The sequence below is a fragment of the Doryrhamphus excisus genome, linkage group LG13 (genome assembly GCF_037039965.1).
Source record: "Doryrhamphus excisus strain RoL-2023G ecotype Guam linkage group LG13, RoL_Dexc_Guam_v1.1, whole genome shotgun sequence".
NCBI classification, from domain to species: Eukaryota; Metazoa; Chordata; class Actinopteri; order Syngnathiformes; family Syngnathidae; genus Doryrhamphus; species Doryrhamphus excisus.
The window spans coordinates 16,398,782-16,421,171 of NC_136369.1; the positions used below are offsets into that span (position 1 = coordinate 16,398,782).

At 37.9% G+C, this 22,390-nt stretch overlaps 1 protein-coding gene across 2 annotated transcripts in view; it reads right to left on the reverse strand.

Annotated features, from left to right (window-relative positions):
* Nucleotides 1-22,390, reverse strand: part of LOC131139141 (lysyl oxidase homolog 1) — a 232,520-nt gene that overhangs the window by 31,560 nt on the left and 178,570 nt on the right. Inside the window, exons 1-2 of one of the 2 annotated variants that reach the window (XM_058088444.2) lie at nt 20,233-20,434; nt 6,686-6,792 (exon numbers count right to left, since the gene is read on the reverse strand). In XM_058088444.2, coding sequence (XP_057944427.2) covers nt 6,686-6,792; nt 20,233-20,261 — 136 coding nt within the window. In that variant the 5' untranslated portion in view covers nt 20,262-20,434. Of the gene's footprint in view, nt 1-6,685; nt 6,793-20,232; nt 20,435-22,390 lie in introns of those variants that run through there. The other variant, XM_078795859.1, reaches the window with a different exon arrangement.

Genomic DNA, 22,390 nt, shown 5'->3' on the forward strand with positions numbered 1-22,390 from the left:
TTTAAAGTGGTTTATTTGTTCCAAGCCTGACCACAATAAATACATTTTCGCAATACAGGTCCCAATTTTAATAAATGGAATATTTGTTTTATATTTTTTAAATATTAAAAAAATCATTTTTTTAATATTTTATTGTAATAACTCCTCCAAAGGTATATTAGAAAATGATACCGTTGTCCCTCGTTTAAAGTGGTTTATTTGTTCCATGCCTGACCGCAATAAATACATTTTCGCGATACAAGTCACAATTTAATAAATTGAATATTTTTTAAATATTTTTTAAAATATTAAAAAATAATAATATGTTTTTTATATTTTATTGTAATAACTCCTCCAAAAGTGTATTATAAAATAATACCGTCGTCCCTCGTTTAAAGTGGTTTATTTGTTCCAGGCCTGACGCAATAAATACATTTTCGCGATACAGGACACAATGTTAATAAATTGAATATTTTTAAAATATTTAAAAAATATTTAAAAAATATTTTTTAAATATTTTTTAAATATTTTTTAAATATTTTTTAAATATTTTTTAAATATTTTTTAAATATATTAAATATATTAAAAAAGCAGTCATGCGACTCCAACTGAGTCGTTCAGTGTCTGCACCGCACATGTTTTACGGAACAAGTTTACGAAATAACTTCAGATACAAACTAAAACAGAGGCGAGCTAAAGAAAACTTCATAAAGTGGAGGCATTGTGACAAAGCCAGCTTCCCAACTTCTTGCTGCCACATCATGTCACCATCTGTTTCGGTTCCAGTCGGACCTTCTGTCGGACCTTCTGTCGGACCGCAAACCAAAGATCTGCTGTTATTTTTTGGTCTACAGATTAATACGCGGAATGTCGGGATCTGTTTCCGTCGCTCTGCTGCCGCCTTTCTGCTTTTCGTTGCAGTGCACTGCCCTTGCCCGCCTGTGCGGACCCACCTGCGCACACCTGCCTGCAATCACTCATCTGTGGTATTTAAGCCGGGGGCGTGGACTTGTTCGATGCCAGATCATTGCTCCATGCACATCTGTATCATTCGCTGTGCTCTTGTGTTATACGTATTGCTGGCCATTCTATTTTCTTGTATTTTTTCCACCTTACTCGGCTGTATAATTAAAACTCAACACCGCTTTTTTTTGTTTACCTTAAGATTACCACATATAATATTCTGTATTGTTATTTGATTGTATTTTCCCACCTTTTTCACTGTCACTGCGAATCACTGCATGAACACACCATCCTGTCGCACATGTCAATTTCTCTCCTACGCACACTAAAAACACACTATTAAATACTTCATAATGGAACAATGTCACTACAGTTCACACAAATGTGTGTTTTCAAACACTCAGCGTTAGTGCTTCCTCCTCATGTACAGCCAACTTTCATTGAAAGATTGCCATGGCTGAATATTCAATATTTGGGTCATGTTTCTTTCCCCATTATTAAACATTAAGTAATCCTGCGGCTTTGTTGTTGAGGTGCATTGATGTGAGCCACAATGGAGGTAATAAACAGGTCAGGTGAACCCATGGAGAAAAAATAAGACAAAATAAAAATGAGATGAAAGTTTTGTGTGGCAATGGCAGCCAAGTGTTATTATTTCATTGTTAAGCCCTTAAAGGTGAAAGAATAATGACATGATACCCTGCCTCACCTGACCTAAACACTACTGTCAATCATTCTCACTTCAACAGATGTAAATAAACAGGTAAATATTGAAAATGTTGGGATTTCATTAATTATGATGCAGCCCGAGTTCGATTCCACCCTCGGTTATCTCTGTGTGGAGTTTGCATGTTCTCCCCGTGCATGCGTGGGTTTTCTCCGGGTACTCCGGTTTACTCCCACATTCCAAAAACATGCTAGGTTAATTGGTGACTCCAAATTGTCCATAGGTATGAATGTGAGTGTGAATGGTTGTTTGTCTATATGTGCCCTGTGATTGGCTGGCAACCAGTCCAGGGTGTACCCCGCCTCTCGCCCAAAGACAGCTGGGATAGGCTCCAGCAACCCCACAACCCTCGTGAGGAAAAAGCGGTAGAAAATGAATGAATGAATGAATGTTGAAAATGTTGGGTTTTCATTTAGCTGAGTAATTGTGATGCAACCCGAGTTCGATTCCACCCTCGGTTATCTCTGTGTGGACTTTGCATGTTCTCCCCGTGCATGCATGGATTTTTTTCGGGTACTCCGGTTTCCTCCCACATTCCAAAAACATGCTAGGTTAATTGGCGACTCCAAATTGTCCATAGGTATGAATGTGAGTGTGAATGGTTGTTTGTCTATATGTGCCCTGTGCACCCCAAAATGAATGAATGAATGAATGTGTTGAGTTGTGGACTCCTATACAGAGATCTAGAAATCTTTCTAGAGCTTCCAGAATCTGCACCTACCTGCTAATAAAAACCTACCTACTAAGGTCTATTTCTGACAGAGGAGAAAAATGTCTAAACAAAGTTTGTCTATATGTGCCCTGTGATTGGCTGGCGACCAGTCCAGGGTGTTCCCCCGCCTCTCGCCCGAAGACAGCTGGGATAGGCTCCAGCACCAGATAAGCGGTAGAAAATGAATGAATGAATGGTTAATTTGATACAGGTTACATGTGCCTTACAGTTAACAATGTAATGTAAATGTAGTAATAAATGTAATAAAAAATGTAACTTTCAGCACTATGTTAAAATGCTGCTTAAACCGCTGCATCAGTTTAGCCCCGGAATGTAATATTTCCACTGCCATTAATTTCGTATGGAGAAAATTCCTTTTGAAATCCAAAAACCAGCATTCCAGAATGGATGTATTGGACCTTTGGGGTCGCATTATAATGGAAACAATGATTCCGCCTTCACAGTGAACTTTTGCCATCATAAATGTTTCAAATCGCACATAAAGCATAGTTTATTATTGTCATTATTTCCAAAAGTATGGATACGCTTTTTCATTAAATAGAATGCAAACATTTCTCCAACCTTCTGACGAGTACTGTAAATACAATGATGGTTTTATATTAAGAGCACTGTAGTGTAGGATATGGCAACAAGATGTTTAAAGTGTATATTGTGTTTAATTCCCATCTCCACTGAGTTTTCCTTCTCTTTGAGAATCCAGCTGATTCCAGTAAAAATCCGAAAGGCGCATCCAAAACAATCTCATGGGAACAATCAGGACAATCTTGGCTCAATCAGGGTGGGTCTCAGAGGCACTATTTAAATGACCCGATGTTAGGTTACTGTATAAAGCACAAAAGGTTGGGGGAGGTTGTATTTTGCAATAATGCATACTTGCAGAGTTTTTTTCTTACAGGTTCCCAGCATTCCCAGCTTTTATTTCCTTTCTGCTTTACTGGCGCTCCCCAGAGTTTGAAGTCAAACATTTACACACATCCGTAGTCCTTGCTTGAAAGCGTTTTGTGTTTATGTGTGTTCTTGTTAACTCATTCAATCCCAGCTATTTTTAAAACACCGTTCATCTCGGTACTGGACATTTTTGATGACTTTTGACTGATTTTTCAAGGCACTCTGAATATTGTGTTCCTGGGTTATATTGACATGGTATACAGCAAAACTTGTTCCCAAAGTATTCCAAAGTTAATTCATTCATTCATTCATTTTCTACCGCTTATCCTCTTGAGTGTTGCGGGGATGCTGGAGCCTATCCCAGCTGTCTTCGGACGAGAGGCGGGGTACACCCTGGACTGGTCTCCAGCCACTCACAGGGCACATATAGACAAACAACCATTCACACTCACATTTATACCTATGGACAATTTGGAGTTGCCAATTAACCTAGCATGTTTTTGGAACGTGGGAGGAAACCGGAGTATCCTCAGAAAATCCACGCATGGAGAACATGCAAACTCCACACAGAGATGGCCGAGGGTGGAATTGAACTCGGGTCTCCTAGCTGTGAGACCTGCGCGCTAACCACTCGTCGCCGTGCAGCCCTTTTCAATCATACACGAGCAAAAGAGAATTCAACCACTGTACAATAAAACTAAAATAAAGTAACATTTCGCCAGCCAATCACAGGGCACATATAGACAAACAACCATTCACACTCACATTCATACCTATGGACAATTTGGAGTCGCCAATTAACCTAGCATGTTTTTGGAAGGAAATGTTTATGGGAAGAAACCGGAGTACCGGGAGAACATGCAAATTCAACACAGAGATGGCAGAGGGTGGAATTGAACTTGGGTCTCCTAGCTGTGAGGCCTGCGCGCTAACCACTCAGCAGCCCATATTCCAAAGTATCATTGCGTATTCTCTTCAACACAAGACTCTGTGCCTTTTCACTTCCTGGTTGCTGTGCAGACTATATTTCTATGAGAAAGTTACAGGCGGAGTTTAAAACGGTACCAAACATGCTCCCTTGTATTGTGGAGTTTCATCATCACATCTTCTTGCCTCTATCCTCATGTTCATTTGGTGATTTAGTCACTTTTTGTCTCTTTTTTTCCCCTATTTTTACATTTTACAACAATATATGCAAATTAGACCATGATGTCATCAAGCAACTTCTCGTACTTTTCTTACTGAAAACTTGGCAACAGAAATGACAAATATGTAAGCGAAATGTGTTATATAAAATATAAAAACAACAGAAGTATTCATCACAGCTAACAGCCTAATCAAGTCCTTACTTTAAAGACGTATTCATTACTTCACAGCCGTTAGTTCCATGACAAAAATACCAGTTTTAACGCTAAGCCAACCACACCAAAGTTCGCACAAAGAATCTTTTTAAGTTTTTGGTCCGGCACAGCTTACCAAACCACAAGTGTGAAGGCAGCCTTAGTTATCGCAGCAGTGAGAGTGCAGGTGTCTGATGTCTCTCCTTGAATGAAAATAAAATTAATGGAAAGCAGGTGAGGACTTCAAAGAGTGTCGGACGTGAGCTGAATGGCCCAATGTGTTTGCAGTCACCACTTTTTTTGCCAGCGCCGCCGTCGTATTCGCCGCTATGGAAGTAATAACTGGCTATATCTGAGGGAAAGTGAGTAAAGCAGATGAAAGAGGAAATAACGGGTGGCGTCCGTCGGGGGTGCCAACAGACATTACAAGGTCGCAGGGCTTTGTGGTTGGTGTCATTGCCACACGTCTCCTTTTATAACAAGCTTTGTTGAGACAAATGATGACTTAATCTTTTTTTTTTTTTTTTTAAACCAGAAATTTTTTTTTGTGAGAACTCCGAATATGATGTCCTTGAATACACCATAATTGGTTATGATGTATTGCTTTATGTGTTTATAATGTAGCTATGGTGTTTTTAATGCAATAACCTAGATGTCTGGAATATTCTTCTTCTTACTTTCTTTCATTGCTTTTTAAAGGCAGATAGGGTAAAACATTCAGTATTATTAAAACCAGGCAGCCAAGACAACTATAAAGTGGTATTATTGTGAAAACAAAGTCATAATTTTAGCTGAAAAACAGCGAGAAAGCACATTAAACAAGCCAATGGTTGTTGTTAGCATATGTATATAGCATATGCAGTGTAGACCCAAACAATATATAGTATCTTGCGGAAAACAATAACGTTTTATATTATTTATACATGCAAACCCAAAGGTGCGTCCAAACAACCTCTCCCCACACGAGTCAGAGCTTTTCTTCCCATCACTCACACAGTCACATTAATATCTGATTTGTATCCACATGTTGATCTGACCAGGCAGCCAATACAACTATAAAGTGGTATTATTGTGAAAATAAAGTCACAATTTTAGCTGAAAAACAACGAGAAAGCACATTAAACAAGCCATTGGTTGTTGTTAGCATATGTATATAGCATAGCAAATATAGCATATGCAGTGTAGACCCAAACAATATATAGTATCTTTCTTGCGGAAAACAATAAAGTTTTATATTATTTATACATGCAAACCCAAATCTGCCTCCAAACAACCTCTCCCCGCACGAGTCGGAGCTTTTCTTCCCATCACTCACACAGTCACATTAATATCTGATTTGTATCCACATGTTGATCTGATTTGAGGTTTTCTGTATTTCTCCTGCTGTGATGCATATCCGAATCATCCCTCCTCGTCACGCAAAGCCCCAGATGGACCTTTCGATACGGCAACGTTCCCATCCCTGGTACATTCTCGCAGGGACATTAATTTGCTCATCTAATCTGTCAGCGTGAGCACGAGGTCACAACCCGTAACCCTTCATTCAGACGCAAACTTCAGACGCCGGGGCTAATTTGAGCTCGCCTCCATTACGACGTGAGCCCTTTGGCGCAGACGGCTCAACCTCGAGGGAAGGACAATGAGGCAACACGCAATCTAAATCGGAGATTATAATGCAAACAGCCCTGCGGGGCTCACTAATGGCTAAGGTGAACCTGAGATGCAGCTCCAACTCCGCTTTGGAATATCAATTAGGTCTCTCAGGGACACGGGCTACGGAAGGAAGCGACTGGCATATACAAGCGCCTGCCGCTCGTCTGCGGGCACCCACTTATGCACGCCACCGACTGCTGCCTGGCAGGCGCCGCGCGGAAAAGAAACAAGGGAAAGTCAAGACGGGTTCAGGTGGTGTGGGTGGGACCGAGGGAAAAAATCCATTCTTATGCGTTTCCTAAAGACAAAAAAAAAAAAAAAGCAGTCTTTTAAATTTGTCAGAGCATTTCTTTCATTTTGCTCCAGAATTCTCAAAAGCTAGTCTCTGGAGAGTCCACTCACTCCACAGATGTGTGCTGTTGTCTTGAAGTGGCCTTCCCCCTTTGTCCTCCAGTTCTCCACTCACTCCTCCCCACTTTGCAATGTTCTCCAGACAACGCAACAAGGTCCTGGTAATGAGATACAGAGCAAAGACAAAGGACAACATTGAAAAATCATCTCACACCTCCGCTTGATATTGTTCAAGGAGAAAGAGCCGTCTTACTCCATCTTCCGTATGAACACAAAAGCAGGAACAAACAAATCAGCATTCATAATATTACACACAAACACCGGAAATAAAGCGAGGATTAAATAAGATCTTCTTATTCCGACTCCTTTTTGGAGATGTTGAATTGTACAAGTGAAAAAAAAGTGATGTTCTTCAAAGTAACTTTGTTAAGTATGTTCAAAATAAACTAAAGCATTATCATTATCACTGGCCAGATGTGTGCCGTGTGTGTGTGTTGAGAGACACAACGTAATTATTCTTCTAATGTGGGCTTTGTGTTTGATCAAGGGATCTCAAAATTCAGGAAGGCTAATTTTCTGATTATAGCCTATTATGCGTGAATAGCCATCATAATGTCATTCAAATGACTCTGTTATGCACCGTAACGGATGCCCAATCATTTTTAGAGTGCTTCTCGCTTTGCATGCTAATTGAAATTACACCAAAGAGTAAACCAGTAATTGCGCAATGGGATTTCTGGGAAGGCGGGATTGTGTCTTTGATGAAAATTGGGGGTGCACTGAGCATCCAAATATCAATATTGGCTCATATTTACCTCTATGGCTGCCATCAAACTCATTAAGCAAGACAAAAATGTGCACCTCGGAAATGTTATGGAGATAACTTGAGGATTGCTAAAAGAGTGGTCAAGGCTGTTTTAGTAAAATCGAAAAAGTCGTATAAACGCTGTTCATGCATTAATTAAAGAATTTAATTCAAATTGTAATTCAGCAGTAAGATTTAGTGAGCGATGAGTATATCCACTTAGCGTTTTTCTTTGACATTCTGTTTGTTTGGACCACACATACACCCATAATAAAGACATTGGGATTTTTGGTGTCAGTGAATAGGTGCTGGTATGAGTGGTGCCGGAGTTCAATTCCACCCTCAGCCATCTCTGTGTGGAGTATGCATGTTCATGCGTGGGTTTTCTCTGCGTACTCCGGTTTCCTCCCACATTCCAAAAATACGCTAAGTTAATTGCCGACTCCAAATTGTCCATAGGTATGAATGTGAGTGTGAATGGTTGTTTGTCTATATATGCCCTGTGATTGGCTGGCCACCAGTCCAGGGTGCACCCTGCCTCTCGCCCGAAGACAGCCAGGATAGGCTCCTCCTATAGCACCCCCTGCGACCCTAGTGAGGATAAGCGGAAGAAAATGACTGACTGACTGAATAGGTGCTTTTGCAGGGCACACATCAGTTCATGCTCAAAGACTAGGTGGGACAGACACCAGTCAGACTAGGATAAATAGATTGGATCTTGCACCGGACTCTCAAACTAGAGCTATCTATCTTAGACAACTTAAACAGTCCAGTTGCGATCGATTGAATGCCCTGAGAATACACTGACCTTGATGTAAGACAATATTAAACCCACTACAGGACCTATTATGCCTTTTCCGCTTTCTGACCTATAAATATTGTTATAATGTTGTATTTTTGTGTTAAAACATGGCAAAGTTTCAGATAATGAGATTTGCGCAGTTGAAAGTGAGCCCTGAAAGAAGTTTTGGATGGCTCTGAATGCTCGGTTTCAATAAGTTTTTTCAAACACAGACTCACTGTGACATCACAGTGAGCCAGACATCCTAATATGGGCATTCCTGGATATGCTTATATATATGCTTGCCCTCCCTCCCGCTCTGCTGCACTGTTTGACTGCTCTGATTTCACTGTGTTAGCACTGAGGTAGCGCTAATGGCTTCCAGGAAATATTTGTTCAAGTTTGAAGGAAATGACCTATCAGAGCTGAGTGGGCGTGGCTGGGGCTCGGTCGTTGGTGGAATGAATTAAAACAGATTGTTTTGGAAATCTAAGGAACTACAGCTGGAATAAGTGCAGATTCTGAAAGATCTAGAAAGCGTTCTGTTCGGGTTATTGTTTGTAGCTGCTCTATAGGAGTCCACAACTCAATACAAAGGGTCAAAAAATGAACATAATTGGTTGCCATTAAGACTTTCTTTATGTCCATGACCTCAATTGACTAAAGTATAGATATTTTTATTTGAAAATCAATTTTAGATTATGAAGGCGGTATCTGAAATATCGATATTTCTGTAAGCCACACATCACTGAAGGAAATGACCAATCACAGCTGAGTGGGCGTGGCTGGGGGTGGGCTGTTGGTGGAATAAATTAAAACGGACCATTTTGGAAATCTAAGGAAATACAGTTGGAATAAGTGCAGATTCTGGAAGATCTAGAAAGTGTTCTGTTCGGGTTATTGTTTGTAGCTGCTCTATAGGAGTCCACAACTCAATACAAAGGGTCGAAAAATGAACATAATTGGTTGCCTTTAAGACTTTCTTTACGTTCATGACCTCAATTGACTGACGTATTGATATTTTGATTTGAAAATCAATTTTAGATTATGAAGGCGGTATCGGAAATATCAATATTTCAGTATCAATCCACACATCACTAATCTTGCATGCTTCTCAGCAGCCATAGTGACAATAAGAGAGGAAAGCTCACACTTTCACTCATTAGCTCTTCTGATGTGTCACATGACCGTTATTCCCCCTTACAAGACGTTCTTTATTTTCTGCCCCCCCCCATCAGAACCGCCTCCCTTCTTAGCCAGACAGAGTGATGAATCTGATACGCCAGCGAGTCAGATTACATTATGCAGTTCTCACAGATAAGAGAATAGCGAAACAACTATTTTCTTTGGCCTTATCTCCTCCGAGAGGCTGTGTTTCTAAAAGGGGAACCAGCCTCCCCGGCCAGATTTCATTAGTCATTCTGATGCGAGGCCTTCAGTGCTGATTAGACTTTATGGGCTGGGAGATTTCACACCGCCACTCCATACTTGCACCTTCTTATTCTTTCCTCAAGGTTATATATATATACACACAATAAAATATATACAAATGCACATCCAGCATATATATTACACAAAGAGCATGTTAATTGTTTGGTTCAGGTGCCGCATGTGGAGGATCTTACACTTTAAAGGGTTGAGATATTTTTGGATGGGGCTGCGACTGTGTGAATTTAAGCTCCTTTGCTGCTAACCTAACTGCACTGCCCCCCCCCCGCCCCCACCCCATAGGGGTTAGAGACCTTTCATGTTTATGACTATTGCAAAGAAGGAACAGTTCTGCTAAAAAGGGAACCATTATTCACAGTTTCCATGCACTGAAAAGAACATCTATAGAACATGTGGACTCCATGTGACTGGATGACATGATGTCTCCTTTACATATAGAGTGGGACGTCCTCAACGCTCCTATGTCAAAATATAAAATAAAGTTTTTCTATCTGAAAACGCATTTTTACCATTAAATATAAACAATCAGTTACAGTGGCTTCTGTTATAAAACCTTCACAACCATTTCAACAAACATTCTTAACTGTCTAATAATCGATGTATTATATTGATAAATACAATTCAGCCAAAGTAAAATTCCAAACCCTTCAACAACATGTAATAGAGCAAAATGCAAGCAGGAATAAGGAGAGATTTGTTTAAATATTTTAACATTTAAGAAGAAAATATTTAAAAAAATAGACAGAATAAATAAAGCTAATAAAACTAAAATAAAACCAAACTACTCACCATCATTTCAAATGTGACCCTGAAAAAATAGGGTTGGGTTATAGCAATAATAATAATAATAATAATAATAATAATAATAATAATAATAATAATAATAATAATAATAATAATAATAATAATAATAATAATAATAATAATAATAATAATAATAATAATATGTATTATTATAATGATTATATCAAATATATTTTCCCTGAAAACTATTATTATTAGTGAATTAATAATTTTTATTATTATTATTAATTAAATAGTATTATTACTAATTTGTGGAAAAAATATGATAATATACAATATTGTATTACAATACATTTAATGAAATATATATAGTATTTTATCTTAAGTAAGTATCCATATTTATGTGTGGGAAAATTCTAGCAATATTTAAAAATATATTTTAAATTGCAATTAGGTGGAAATGTGTTTTTTTTCCAATTCTGTGTGCCTTGAAAAATCAGTCAAAATCATCAAAAGTGTTAATATGGCCATTTCATTTTCTCCCTTTTTTAATTATGTGTGTGTGCTTTCTCCAGAACTAAAGGCAATAGTATTGTTTACAAATAATACCACCTTGGTTTTTACAGATGCCATTGATATACTAATTGACCAGTTTTGGTCCCGGTACTGACCCCTGGGGTACTCCACGTGTAATTTGTGTTCTTATCTTTTAAAGCAATTCAAAGCCATTCAACATAGGTACTTCCAGTGTACTGCAGCCATACGCCATACACAGTGTAAATTTTTCCATTGCTCTTACATGTGCAGCTTCACAGTCATATACTGTAGCGTCATAAAGCTAAACACCGCTTCTGTCCAAACAGTCTCCTGAGCAGCTGTATGGAATCTGGAAGCTTCATTGCCTTGCTCCAAAGCACTCCGGTAGTAAATTGAATGCACTGAGGAGGGTGATTCGCAATGTAGAGTGTCATAAATAATTCACAAACACATGCTAGCCCTGCCTCAGTGGAATGATAGTGGTGATGGTTTCTTTCTGCAATACGCTTCGATATGTGTGAGACGATAGGCAATGTAAGTTTAAACACAATACCTCAAACGCCACACGAAATGATTTGCATATTTCCTATCCTGGGGATATCGACAGGCATAATACTAATAATAGTAATAATAATAATACCAATCCATTTTATTTGTTTCGCACCTTTCAAGGTACTCAAAGACGCTTTACTGTAAAATCTAAATAACAAACAGAGCAAAAAATTACATTAACACACAACAACTAAAAACAAAGCACAGCAGTCAAATATAAAAAAAATGTCTGAATAGAAAAAAGGAGTAGAAAAAAGCAGAGTTTAATTAATCTAACCTTTTCTCCATGTCTCAGCAATTACTGGGAGTTTACATTTTTTGCATTAAAGATGCTAAAACCAATCCAGTAGGTCAATATGTGAAGTTATACAACATTACGAAGCTATAACAAAACAGCTTAGCCTTGTGTTTTAGTCAGCCAAACCAATTAGTGTTATATGTTGTAATATAGCTCATTAAAAATGGATTGTACAGTACACAGTGGTCCCTTGTTACATCCCAGTTCAAACATTCGCAAATTCACTCTCTTGCATTAAAAAAAAAAAGTATTAACTCATTAAATCCCAGACATTTTTCGAAAACCCTTCAGTTGCGGCCATTTCAGACGATTTTACCGACACCAAAAAATTGGACTTTGTTTTGACATTTTTCTCTAGACCTTAGGTAGGTTTTTATTAGCAGATACTAGGTGCAGATTCTGGAAGCTCTAGAAAGATTTCTATACAGGTGTGTATAGGAGTCCACAACTCAACACATTCATTCATTCATTTTGGGGTGCTGGAGCCTATCCCAGCTGTCTTCAGGCGAGGGGCGGGGTACACCCTGGACTGGTGGCCAGCCAATCACAGGGCACATATAGACAAACAACCATTCACACTCACATTCATACCTATGGACAATTTGGAGTCGCCAATTAACCTAGCATGTTTTTGGAATGTGGGAGGAAACCGGAGTACCCGGAGAAAACCCACGCATGTACGGGGAGAACATGCAAACTCCTCACAGAGATGGAATCGAACTCGGGTCTCCTAGCTGTGTGGCCTGTACGCTAACCACTCGACGCCAAATTAATACATTCATTCATTCATTTTCTACCGCTTTTTCCTTACAAGAGTCGTGGAGGGGTACTCAAGCCTATCCCAGCTGTCTTCAGGCGAGAGGCGGGGTACACCCAGGACTGGTGGCCAGCCAATCACAGGGCACATATAGACAAACAACCATTCACACTCACATTCATACCTATGGACAATTTGGAGTCGCCAATTAACCTAGCATGTTTTTGGAATGTGGGAGGAAACCGGAGTACCCGGAGAAAACCCTTGCATGCACGGGGAGAACATGCAAACTCCTCACAGAGATGGAATCGAACTCGGGTCTCCTAGCTGTGTGGCCTGTGCGCTAACCACTCGACCGCCAAATCAATACAAAGGACCGAAAAATTTGCATAATAGGTCCCCTTTAACACTGCATGGAGTCATGGAGTTGGCCAACATGGGTTTTCATCCCAATTTGGATGTTTTTGGCTTCTTTGTCCTTTTCCCCTCCACTTTATTTGAAACACTTTCTTAAGTTTGGAAATAAATTATAAACTAGTTTGCTTGGTAGCTCGCTACCATTTGGACATAAACCTCGGCTGGATAGAAAGCAATGTTGAATAACAAAAATAAAATAAATGAACGTTCTTTCTGCAATATTATACCCATGGCTCTTTCATCCTCTCTTAAAACACCCTAACTGACAAGACCGTCAACAAACTGCTGCCCCCATGTGGCTCTCTGTAAGGACACTCTAACAGCTTTTCATCCCCATTTTGCAGGTTTAACGACGGATTCAAAGCACAATGGAACCGAGAGTGAATAATTATAATAGCGACAATTTCTTAGTGGGGAATAAATATCATAATAATCCCTTTAAGTGTGATTCAGTTTGATGGCGTCACCTGCCATTTGGGATTATCGTAACAATCTCACAGGCAATAGAATCACTGCTATTATTCTTACTTTAAAACACAGATAATGGAAAGCCTCTTGACTGTGGCGGTTGGAAATTATAGTTAAGTCCAAATAAAACAGTGTGGCTTTCACACACATATGACATTTACCATTTAGGAATCAAACGCTGTATATCTTATAGAGAATATGTTCGTTTTCAGGAACTCAAAAATATTTGGACATTTGTCATCATTTATTTAATGTATTTTGCTTCTTTTTCTTCCCATCATTGCAATGTATGAGGGCGTTTTAGGGACAACATGAAAAAAAAATTTTGAGAATAAAGTAGTACAATTCCGAGAAAAAATTGCAAATTTCAGAGTAAAAAGTCTAAATATTACCATTGGGTCACACAAGTAGTTGTCTCAGGAAATATCTGTTACAATGAAGTATTAAAATAATCTGAAATTTCGAGAATATACTACACAAATACATACATTTACGAGAACAACTTGTAACTTTATATTACAGGCATTATCTGAGACAGCTATGAAAATGGGGGACTTATGTGACCTTTGGCCTTGGGCATGTGGAGAAGGCAGAGTCAGGAAGGAGGAAGCGAGAAGGGCTAACATGCTAATCTATTTGTGTGCCACTGCGCCGCTTTGCTGCCACGTTATAAATAAAAACTGAATTTTTTTTTACCATTATTACTATTACATTTTTTATCCTAAATTTAAGACTTTATTCACAACTTTTTTGGTCTGTTTAAATTTACGATGTCATTCTCGTAATATTATTACTTTTTGGGGGGGGACGGGGGGATTTACAGCTTTTTTCTTGTAAATGTGCAACTTTATGCTGCCACGTTATAAATAAAAACTGAAATTTTTTGACTATTATTACTATTGTAATATCACAAATTTTTTATCCTAAATTTAAGACTTTATTCACAACTTTTTTGGTCTGTTTAAATTTACGATGTAATTCTCGTAATATTGTTACCTTTTTTTGGGGGGGGGTGGGATTTACAGCTTTTCTCTTGTAAATGTGCAACTTTATTCTCAAAACCACAACATCATATTCATGCACTTTTACATCAATTTTCTACCAAATAGTGTAATATCATAATATTTGTTTAGATGTTTTCTATCACAATCTAGCTTCCTTTTTTTCCTGTGGTTTGCATTATATTGTAAATGCACAGATTTTAGTGCTAAAAATGTACTTTTACTTACAGTGTGACATTTCTGAATAATTTTGCCTCTCCAATTTTATGTGACATCTTGTAAATATATGTAAACATTCCATATGGGAGAAAGAGTTCCTGCTTCAGCATTTCTCAACAGGTTTATATTTTATTGTGTTTGAGCACGCCGCCTTGGCAAGCATAATAACACCTGGAACGCTGACTTGGGATCTGCTTTGCCAGACTTTTTCTCTCTCTAAACTATTAAGTCCTAGTGAGAATTAAAAAGTAGTTTCCTTGCATTTTTTTTTTTTTCATTAAAGCCATCAGGATAAACACACGAGCCATTCTGGCATTCGAACGGAGTTAAATAATTGGCTTTTTACTAATTTAATCAAAGCGACTGGTGCACATTAGACACTTAATGAGACTGAATCATATGATCAGCTTAGAGGAAAAAAAATGTGTTGCAAGTTGCAGCATAGTACAACACTGGTTTACTTACAAGTTGTTCTAATGTCAAAAAAATATTTACCATACATATAAGGGATATGTACAATAAAAAAATGTACAAGCAAAGCTAGCATAGCATTGTGGAGCCAGCGATTGGAAGAGTCAATGTTTAAATAGTAGTATGCCTCCTTGATAGAGTTGTCTTGTTTATTCTGCTTGGTTATTGCCAACTTGCGCCCCCGTGTGGTGTAAAGATGAATAGGAAAGCAGTTTTTTTTACTACTACTACTTACTACTGTTACTTTTTTTAAAAGTATATGCATACATCAATTTTCTACATGGCTTATCCTGTTGAAAGTATGTGTATATTCCACAGCAAATTTTCCAGGTCCCTAAGCAGCAAAACAGCCCAGACCATCACACTACCACCACCACATTTTACTGTTCTTTTACTTTTACGTTACTTTTATGTAATAATATATTATATAAAAATAATATATTATTAATATTATATTATCATTATATATACAATATATATAATATTATATATTATTATTATTATTATTATATAATAATATATTGTTAATATTATTGTTATATTATCATTATATATAATATATAATATTATATAATAATATTATTATTATATAATATAACAATAATAATAATTATATATTATTGTTATAATAATAATAATAATAATAATAATAATAATAATAATAATAATAATAATAAATTATATGTAATAATATTATATATTATGTTTTATGTATTTATGATGTAAATAAGAAATTGACTGGCATCCCTAATATAGATACACACATATACTGAGTGTTGTTGTACTAGTAATCATATTATAGTGTAACTTTATGTAACTTTTACTGAGTAGTGTTAGTGCAAGTGTACCACCTCTATGGTACTTCTGTCGCTGCATGGCGATACAGTAAGTTGCTTTCCCGGTTCTATGGTCTTCATCATACAAAAAAGCCACAGTTGTGGATTTAATCTGACAGACAGCCATTGATCGGAAGTCTCACGAGATTTGCCCAAGTCTCGTGTGAAGCCATGCATGTCTTTGGTCTTATTCCAAATTGAATGACTTCCACTTTAATGAGGACTCCAATGCGGGGATGATTAATTATTCCAGTCAGGGAGCACTACTCGGTTTCTTTATCAAGTTCCCTCCTCTGACTGCACCTCTTTCTCTCTTTCTCTCTACTACTTTGAGCCCTGAGTAGCTGGATTCTCCTTTTTTCCCTTGCAAGATAAGCAGACAGCTCTGCTAGATTACAAACTCAGGATTTGTCCACTGCACAAAAAAAAAGAAAGAAATATATAAATAAAAACACAAGGCTCCTCATGCCACTGTTGAAAATGTCACCCCGGCGCTGCAATAAATCACACAGGCTTGCTTGTGATGTGTTTACTTATTACAGTGGGCTGCATCGCTGTTTCTGTATGCGCTTATTTATTTGCACACTACTGTTTTTCCACAAGATATTCACCTTCACCCTTACCCTTTGAACAGAATAGTGTATTAAACCTTAAAAATTACTTCATAAAACCTCACTTGTCTCTCATGACAAAAATGTCGGCTTCATAAAAACGACTGTTAAAATATATTAATAATAATAATAAATAATACATCCTATTTTATGTAAATTTAAATTTTATATATTTTATGTAGGCCATTATTTCAAAAATAGCATATTTTTGTATTACTATTTTTCTTTATTATTAGCATATTAGCTCTTAAACCCGCCCACAAACGTTCAGCAAATACAAAATATGAGCAAGTGAGACGTCTCACACTAACATGTTTTTGTTTGTTTGTTAGTTTATTTACAATACTGGTCTTAAATCTGTACTTTGTATCTGTACTAAAAAAAACCTTAAACTGTATTATGGAAAGCAGGAAGTGAACAAATGTAACAGTTACTGATTGTAAAAGTACCAGATGGAGGTGTAGGATTTAATAAGCTTTGCTTCTTCCTACTCCTTTTGGACATGTGGAACTGTGAACTGATTATGGGATGCACTCAATTGTAATCTGATGCATGTTCAAATGAAATTAAACCATTACCATTAAATGTTTGTGAGTAAAAAGCCTATTTAGGAACTTTCAGAAAGGATTATTATTAAAGAATTGCCTCAATGCACCTTTCCTTCATGAAATGTACAAATGAAAATACCTAAAACATAAGGCGATAGTCATACAAAATTTCATCCAAATTGTAAACCTAATGTCATTTCATTTTTCTTTTAAAACACATTGAAATACATAGAAATTAATCATCATATTACAGTAAATATTATTTTATTACAATACTTAAACTATTTCCACAGTTTTTGAATGTTTAATGCGATTTGTCCTACTTTTTCGACGGTCATTGAACGCACCGACGCAGGGCTGTATGGATGTATTTGGATGTATTTTACCCCCTTTTTCTTTCACCTCGTACTTGCTCCCGGATGCTGATACTATGTGGGAATGCATAAAGGTAAGATTTGATGACTTTGAAAAAAACCTCACTTGTTTGTCTTTCATGAAAAAAATGTCGGCTTCCTAAAAACTACAGTTTATATATAATAATAATAATAATACATTATATTTGTATAGCACTTTTCAAAATACTCAAAGACACTTTACAGAAGAATGGAGTCAGATCGTGGAGGGCTTTGTAGGTGATGAGAAAAATTTTGAAGTGAATGCGTTGGGGAATGGGAAGCCAGTGGAGGTTTTGGAGGATTATATATATGATTATATGAGTATTTATATATGATTATATAGTAATATTTTCATTCTGTTAAAACCTTAAATATACGGTATTCCCTCGCTGTTGCAGTTCGAACATCGCTACATCACTCTATTGCATTTTTTAATAAAAATTAATAAATTGACAAACTTTTTTAAGGCTAATTTAAGCAACAGAAATGACAACGCTAAATAAACTACTGAAAACTGAAGGGCACAAAATGTCCCTGGTTTCGCTTCCATCCAGACTTAAAATAGAGAATTCCCTGCCAGCGGCAGTGAAACTAACAAATTAGCAACAGAAATCAAAGACAACACACAGCGGAAAAACAGCAAGAGAAAGGCGCTCTTCATGTCACGACATGGAAGCTCTCGGATGAGGAACAAAAAACACAGTGTAGTACAAAACGACGTCCCCGAAAACAGCACACTAACTTTTGAAGCTCTTTGCTAGTTAGACGTGGAAGTGTCTAATATCAAGGATTTTGCACGGATGCATGAGAAAAGCTGAAAATCCCTAACTAACTGTGCCGCAGAGTTTTTTTTTTTTGTTTTTTTTTTTTTACAAAAGAACTTCGTCTTCAGCCGTGGCTCGCTCGGTAATAACAAGCGAAATGGGACTTTGAGTTTCCCAAAGTATTGTCGGAATGATTTGTGCTTCGAGGTTTTTTGCGGGCGTTACAGTGAGGCCCGCCACGGGAAGCCAACGTGGAAGTGACAGCAGTTTGATGAGAGCAACAGCAGGCAATTACAGTTCAGGAACTCAGCGGGGAATTGGAGGCTGTAACCTTTTGTAAGGACAGAGCCATCTCTGGGGTGTGGGGGAGGGGGGGGGGGATGACAGCGCAATTCTTCATGTTGTTGTTTGTTCTCTCTTTTATCTTTTCTTCTTTTTGTTACGGCTACTGGCTAATTAATGCCCTATATACTTGTCGGGGACCCGATGCGTTGATGCCATTTGTGAGCTTTAGGGCATTTTATCTTGATTGACACTGTGGCGTTATCATCAGTCTCAATGCTCAAAAATATGCATTTGTATTGATATAATATATGTGTATTAGGGCTGTCAATCGATTAAATTTAAATTTAATTAATCACGATTAATCGCAATTTTTTTGCCCATAGTTAACTCACAATTAATCGCAGTTAATCGCAGATGGAAATAAGTTTTTATCTATATAAGTATCGAAAATCTCCACTTGATAAACGATTCGATGTGCAACTACAACGATAATTACATCAAATTTTATATAAATTAAAATGTTATGTATTTTATTTAGGCCATTATTTTCAAAAAATATACAATACAGTCAGCAAGCATATTTTTGTATTACTATTTTTCTTTATTATTAGCATACTAGCTTTTAAACTCGCCCACAAACGTTCAGCAAATACAAAATATGAGCAAGTGAGATGTCTCACACTAACATGTTTTTGTTTGTTTGTGTCAGTTTATTTACGATACTGGTCTTAAATTTGTACTTGGGTACGAGGTGCATTATTGAAAAAAAAAAACTTAAACTGTATTATGGAAAGCAGGAAGTGAACAAATGTAACAGTTACTGATTCTAAAAGTACCAGATGGAGGGGTAGGATTTAATAAGCTTTGCTTCTTCCTACTCCTTTTGGACAAGTGGAATTGTGAACTGATTATAGGATGCACTCAATTGTAATCTGATGCATGTTCAAATGAAATAAAACCATTACCATTAAATGTTTGAGTAAAAAGCCTATTTAGGAACATTCAGAGAGGATTATTACTAAAGAATTGCCTCAATGCACCTTTCCTTCATGAAATGTACAAATGAAAATACTTACAACATATAGTATAGATAGTCATATAAAATTTCATCCAAATTGCAAACCTAATGTCATTTCATTTTTCTTTTAAAACACATTGAAATACATAGAAATTAATCATTATATTACAGTAAATATTATTTTATTACAATACTTAAACTATTTGCACAGTTTTTGAATGTTTAATGCGATTTGCGATTTGTCCTACTTTTTCGACGGTCATTGAACGCATCGACGCACCGTTCTCCGATGCAAAGAGGGCTGTATGGATGTAGTTGGATGTATTTTACCCCTTTTTCTTTCACCTCATACTTGCTCCCGAATGCTGATACTATGTGGGAATGCATAAAGGTAAGATTTGATGACTTTGCGAGCTAATGTGCATCATTGTGGTACGTCGATGCTAAATCGCTAACGCTAGCAAAACACTGGACTTCAGCCACGGTCATCACATTGACAGCCCGTCAATAGCAGCTGTAACTTCAATTTAGCTGGCAGTTCAATGCAAAAATCGGCACAGAGATGTAAAAATGTGAAAAACACTGGTTAGTTGGGCCACTATTACGCCAAGGTAGCATTGTATATAACAATAAAAACAATACCTGCACTGCTCCAGTCTCTGGCAGGTCATGTAATCCGTGATAAGTCAAACACAGCGACAGTACATACAAATAACTTAAATAAGAGCCATCTAACAGGGCTTTGAAGCTAACTTTACTGATCTAAATACTATTTTCTTTCTCCATTTCCCATCAATATATGTTCCAACTACAGAGTTACCGTGCTTCGACCAAACTACGGAGGGGGCCGAGGGTCAAACAGGAGGAGTGCATCAAAAAAATTGCTGTTAAAGGGAACTTCCGTTAACTTTGACAGCCCTCATGTGTATATAATATGCACACTTTTCTCCCCAGTCCAATGTCCACTCACTCGTGTATTTGCCCAAATAAATATAATAAAAAAAAAATGTCCATCCACACATTCACTGGCTTTCATGTGTTATATTGGTATGCAAAGTTGATTGAGTTTGACACCCCTGCTGTAGGTGCACTTTCACCTCTTTGCATTAGTCGGAAATAATCGACAACAACCAGCATTGGCCAGAGCACTTGCAACCGTTTGACGAGTGGCAACCTGCATTATTATTATTATTATCATTATCTACGGTCCATTTCCTCAGGAGAGAAAGTGGAGAGCCCAGAGAAAATAAGGGTGAGTGCAGTGCTTTTCGGTCTCTCTAATGACTAACAATTGTCCTTAGAAAAGTGGACCGCCATGCACCCCTGGTTATATGATGACTATTTATGTGTCATCTACTAAAAGTGATTTAAACGTGAAAAGAAAGAATATCTTTATATGCCTTAAAAACATGGAGCTTGTCATATCTACTTCTGCAATTTCCAGGACACATTGGCACAAAGTCCGTTTACATGCAGTCAGATAATCCTATCATAACATGGCCATATAAAGATAGTTCATTAATTCATTCATTTTCTACCGCTTATCGTCACGAAGGTCGCGGGGGTGCTGGAGCCTATCCCAGCTGTCTTCGGGCGAGAGGCGGGGTACACAATCACAGGGCACATATAGACAAACAACCATTCACACTCACATTCATACCTGTGGACAATTTGGAGTCGCCAATTAACCTAGCATGTTTTTGGGATGTTGGAGGAAACCCATGGGGAGAACATGCAAACTCTACACAGAGATTGGCCGAGGGTGGAATCGAACTCAGGTCTCCTAGCTGTGAGGCCTGCGGGCTAACCACTTGTTCACCGTGCAGCCATCATATAAACATCAATTACAGAAAATGCTTATATTCTGGGTCTAAAAACTTGAATATCACCCCTGGATTCCTCGTTTTCCAACGTGCGCGCTATGGGCAGAGATGGCTGAGGGTGGAATCGAACTCGGGTTTCCTAGCTGTAAGGCCTGCGGCCTAACCACTCGGTCACCGTGCAGCCGTCATATGAACATAAATTACAGAAAATGCTCATATTCTTGTTTTTAAAAATTTGAATGTCACCCCTGGATTCCTCGTTTTCCAACCTGAATATTGGGTCATGGGATATTCCGATCGAAAGGAACATTTGATGGTTTTGATATTAAAAGTCATGTGTTTGTGTTTGGAGGTTCCACTGTTGTTCATTCATTCGTTCATTTTCTACCGCTTATCCTCACAAGGGTCGCAGGGGTTGCTGGAGCCTATCCCAGCTGTCTTTGGGTGAGAGACGGGGAACACCCTGGACTGGTTGCCAGCCAATCACAGGGCTCATATAGACAAACAACCATTCACACTCACATTCATACCTATGGTATATTTGAGGTCGTCAATTAACCTAGCATGTTTTTGGAATGTGGGATTAAACCGGAGTACCCGGAAAAAAACTCACGCATGCACGGGGAGAACACGCAAACGCCACACAGAGATGGCATTGAACCCAGGTCTCCTAGCTGTGATGTCTGCGCGCTAACCACTCGTCCGCCGTGCAGCCTTCCACTGTTTGTTTTGTGTGAGAGTACCGTGTAAAATAACACCTGGCACTTTGCTCAGTGAGGTGAATGGATTCCAATATGTGTCACAACAATAAGCCAACCCTCATTTTTCAACCCAGCCATGCCTATCAATTTGATCATGCCTCCCCCCGCATTGCCACTTCACAATTCATGGCCTTTACATATATTTCAAAAGGACGGGTCAGCAGTTTCTATTCATGCGCCTTCCCCTGTGTGGACTCTTCCCACACGATGATGATG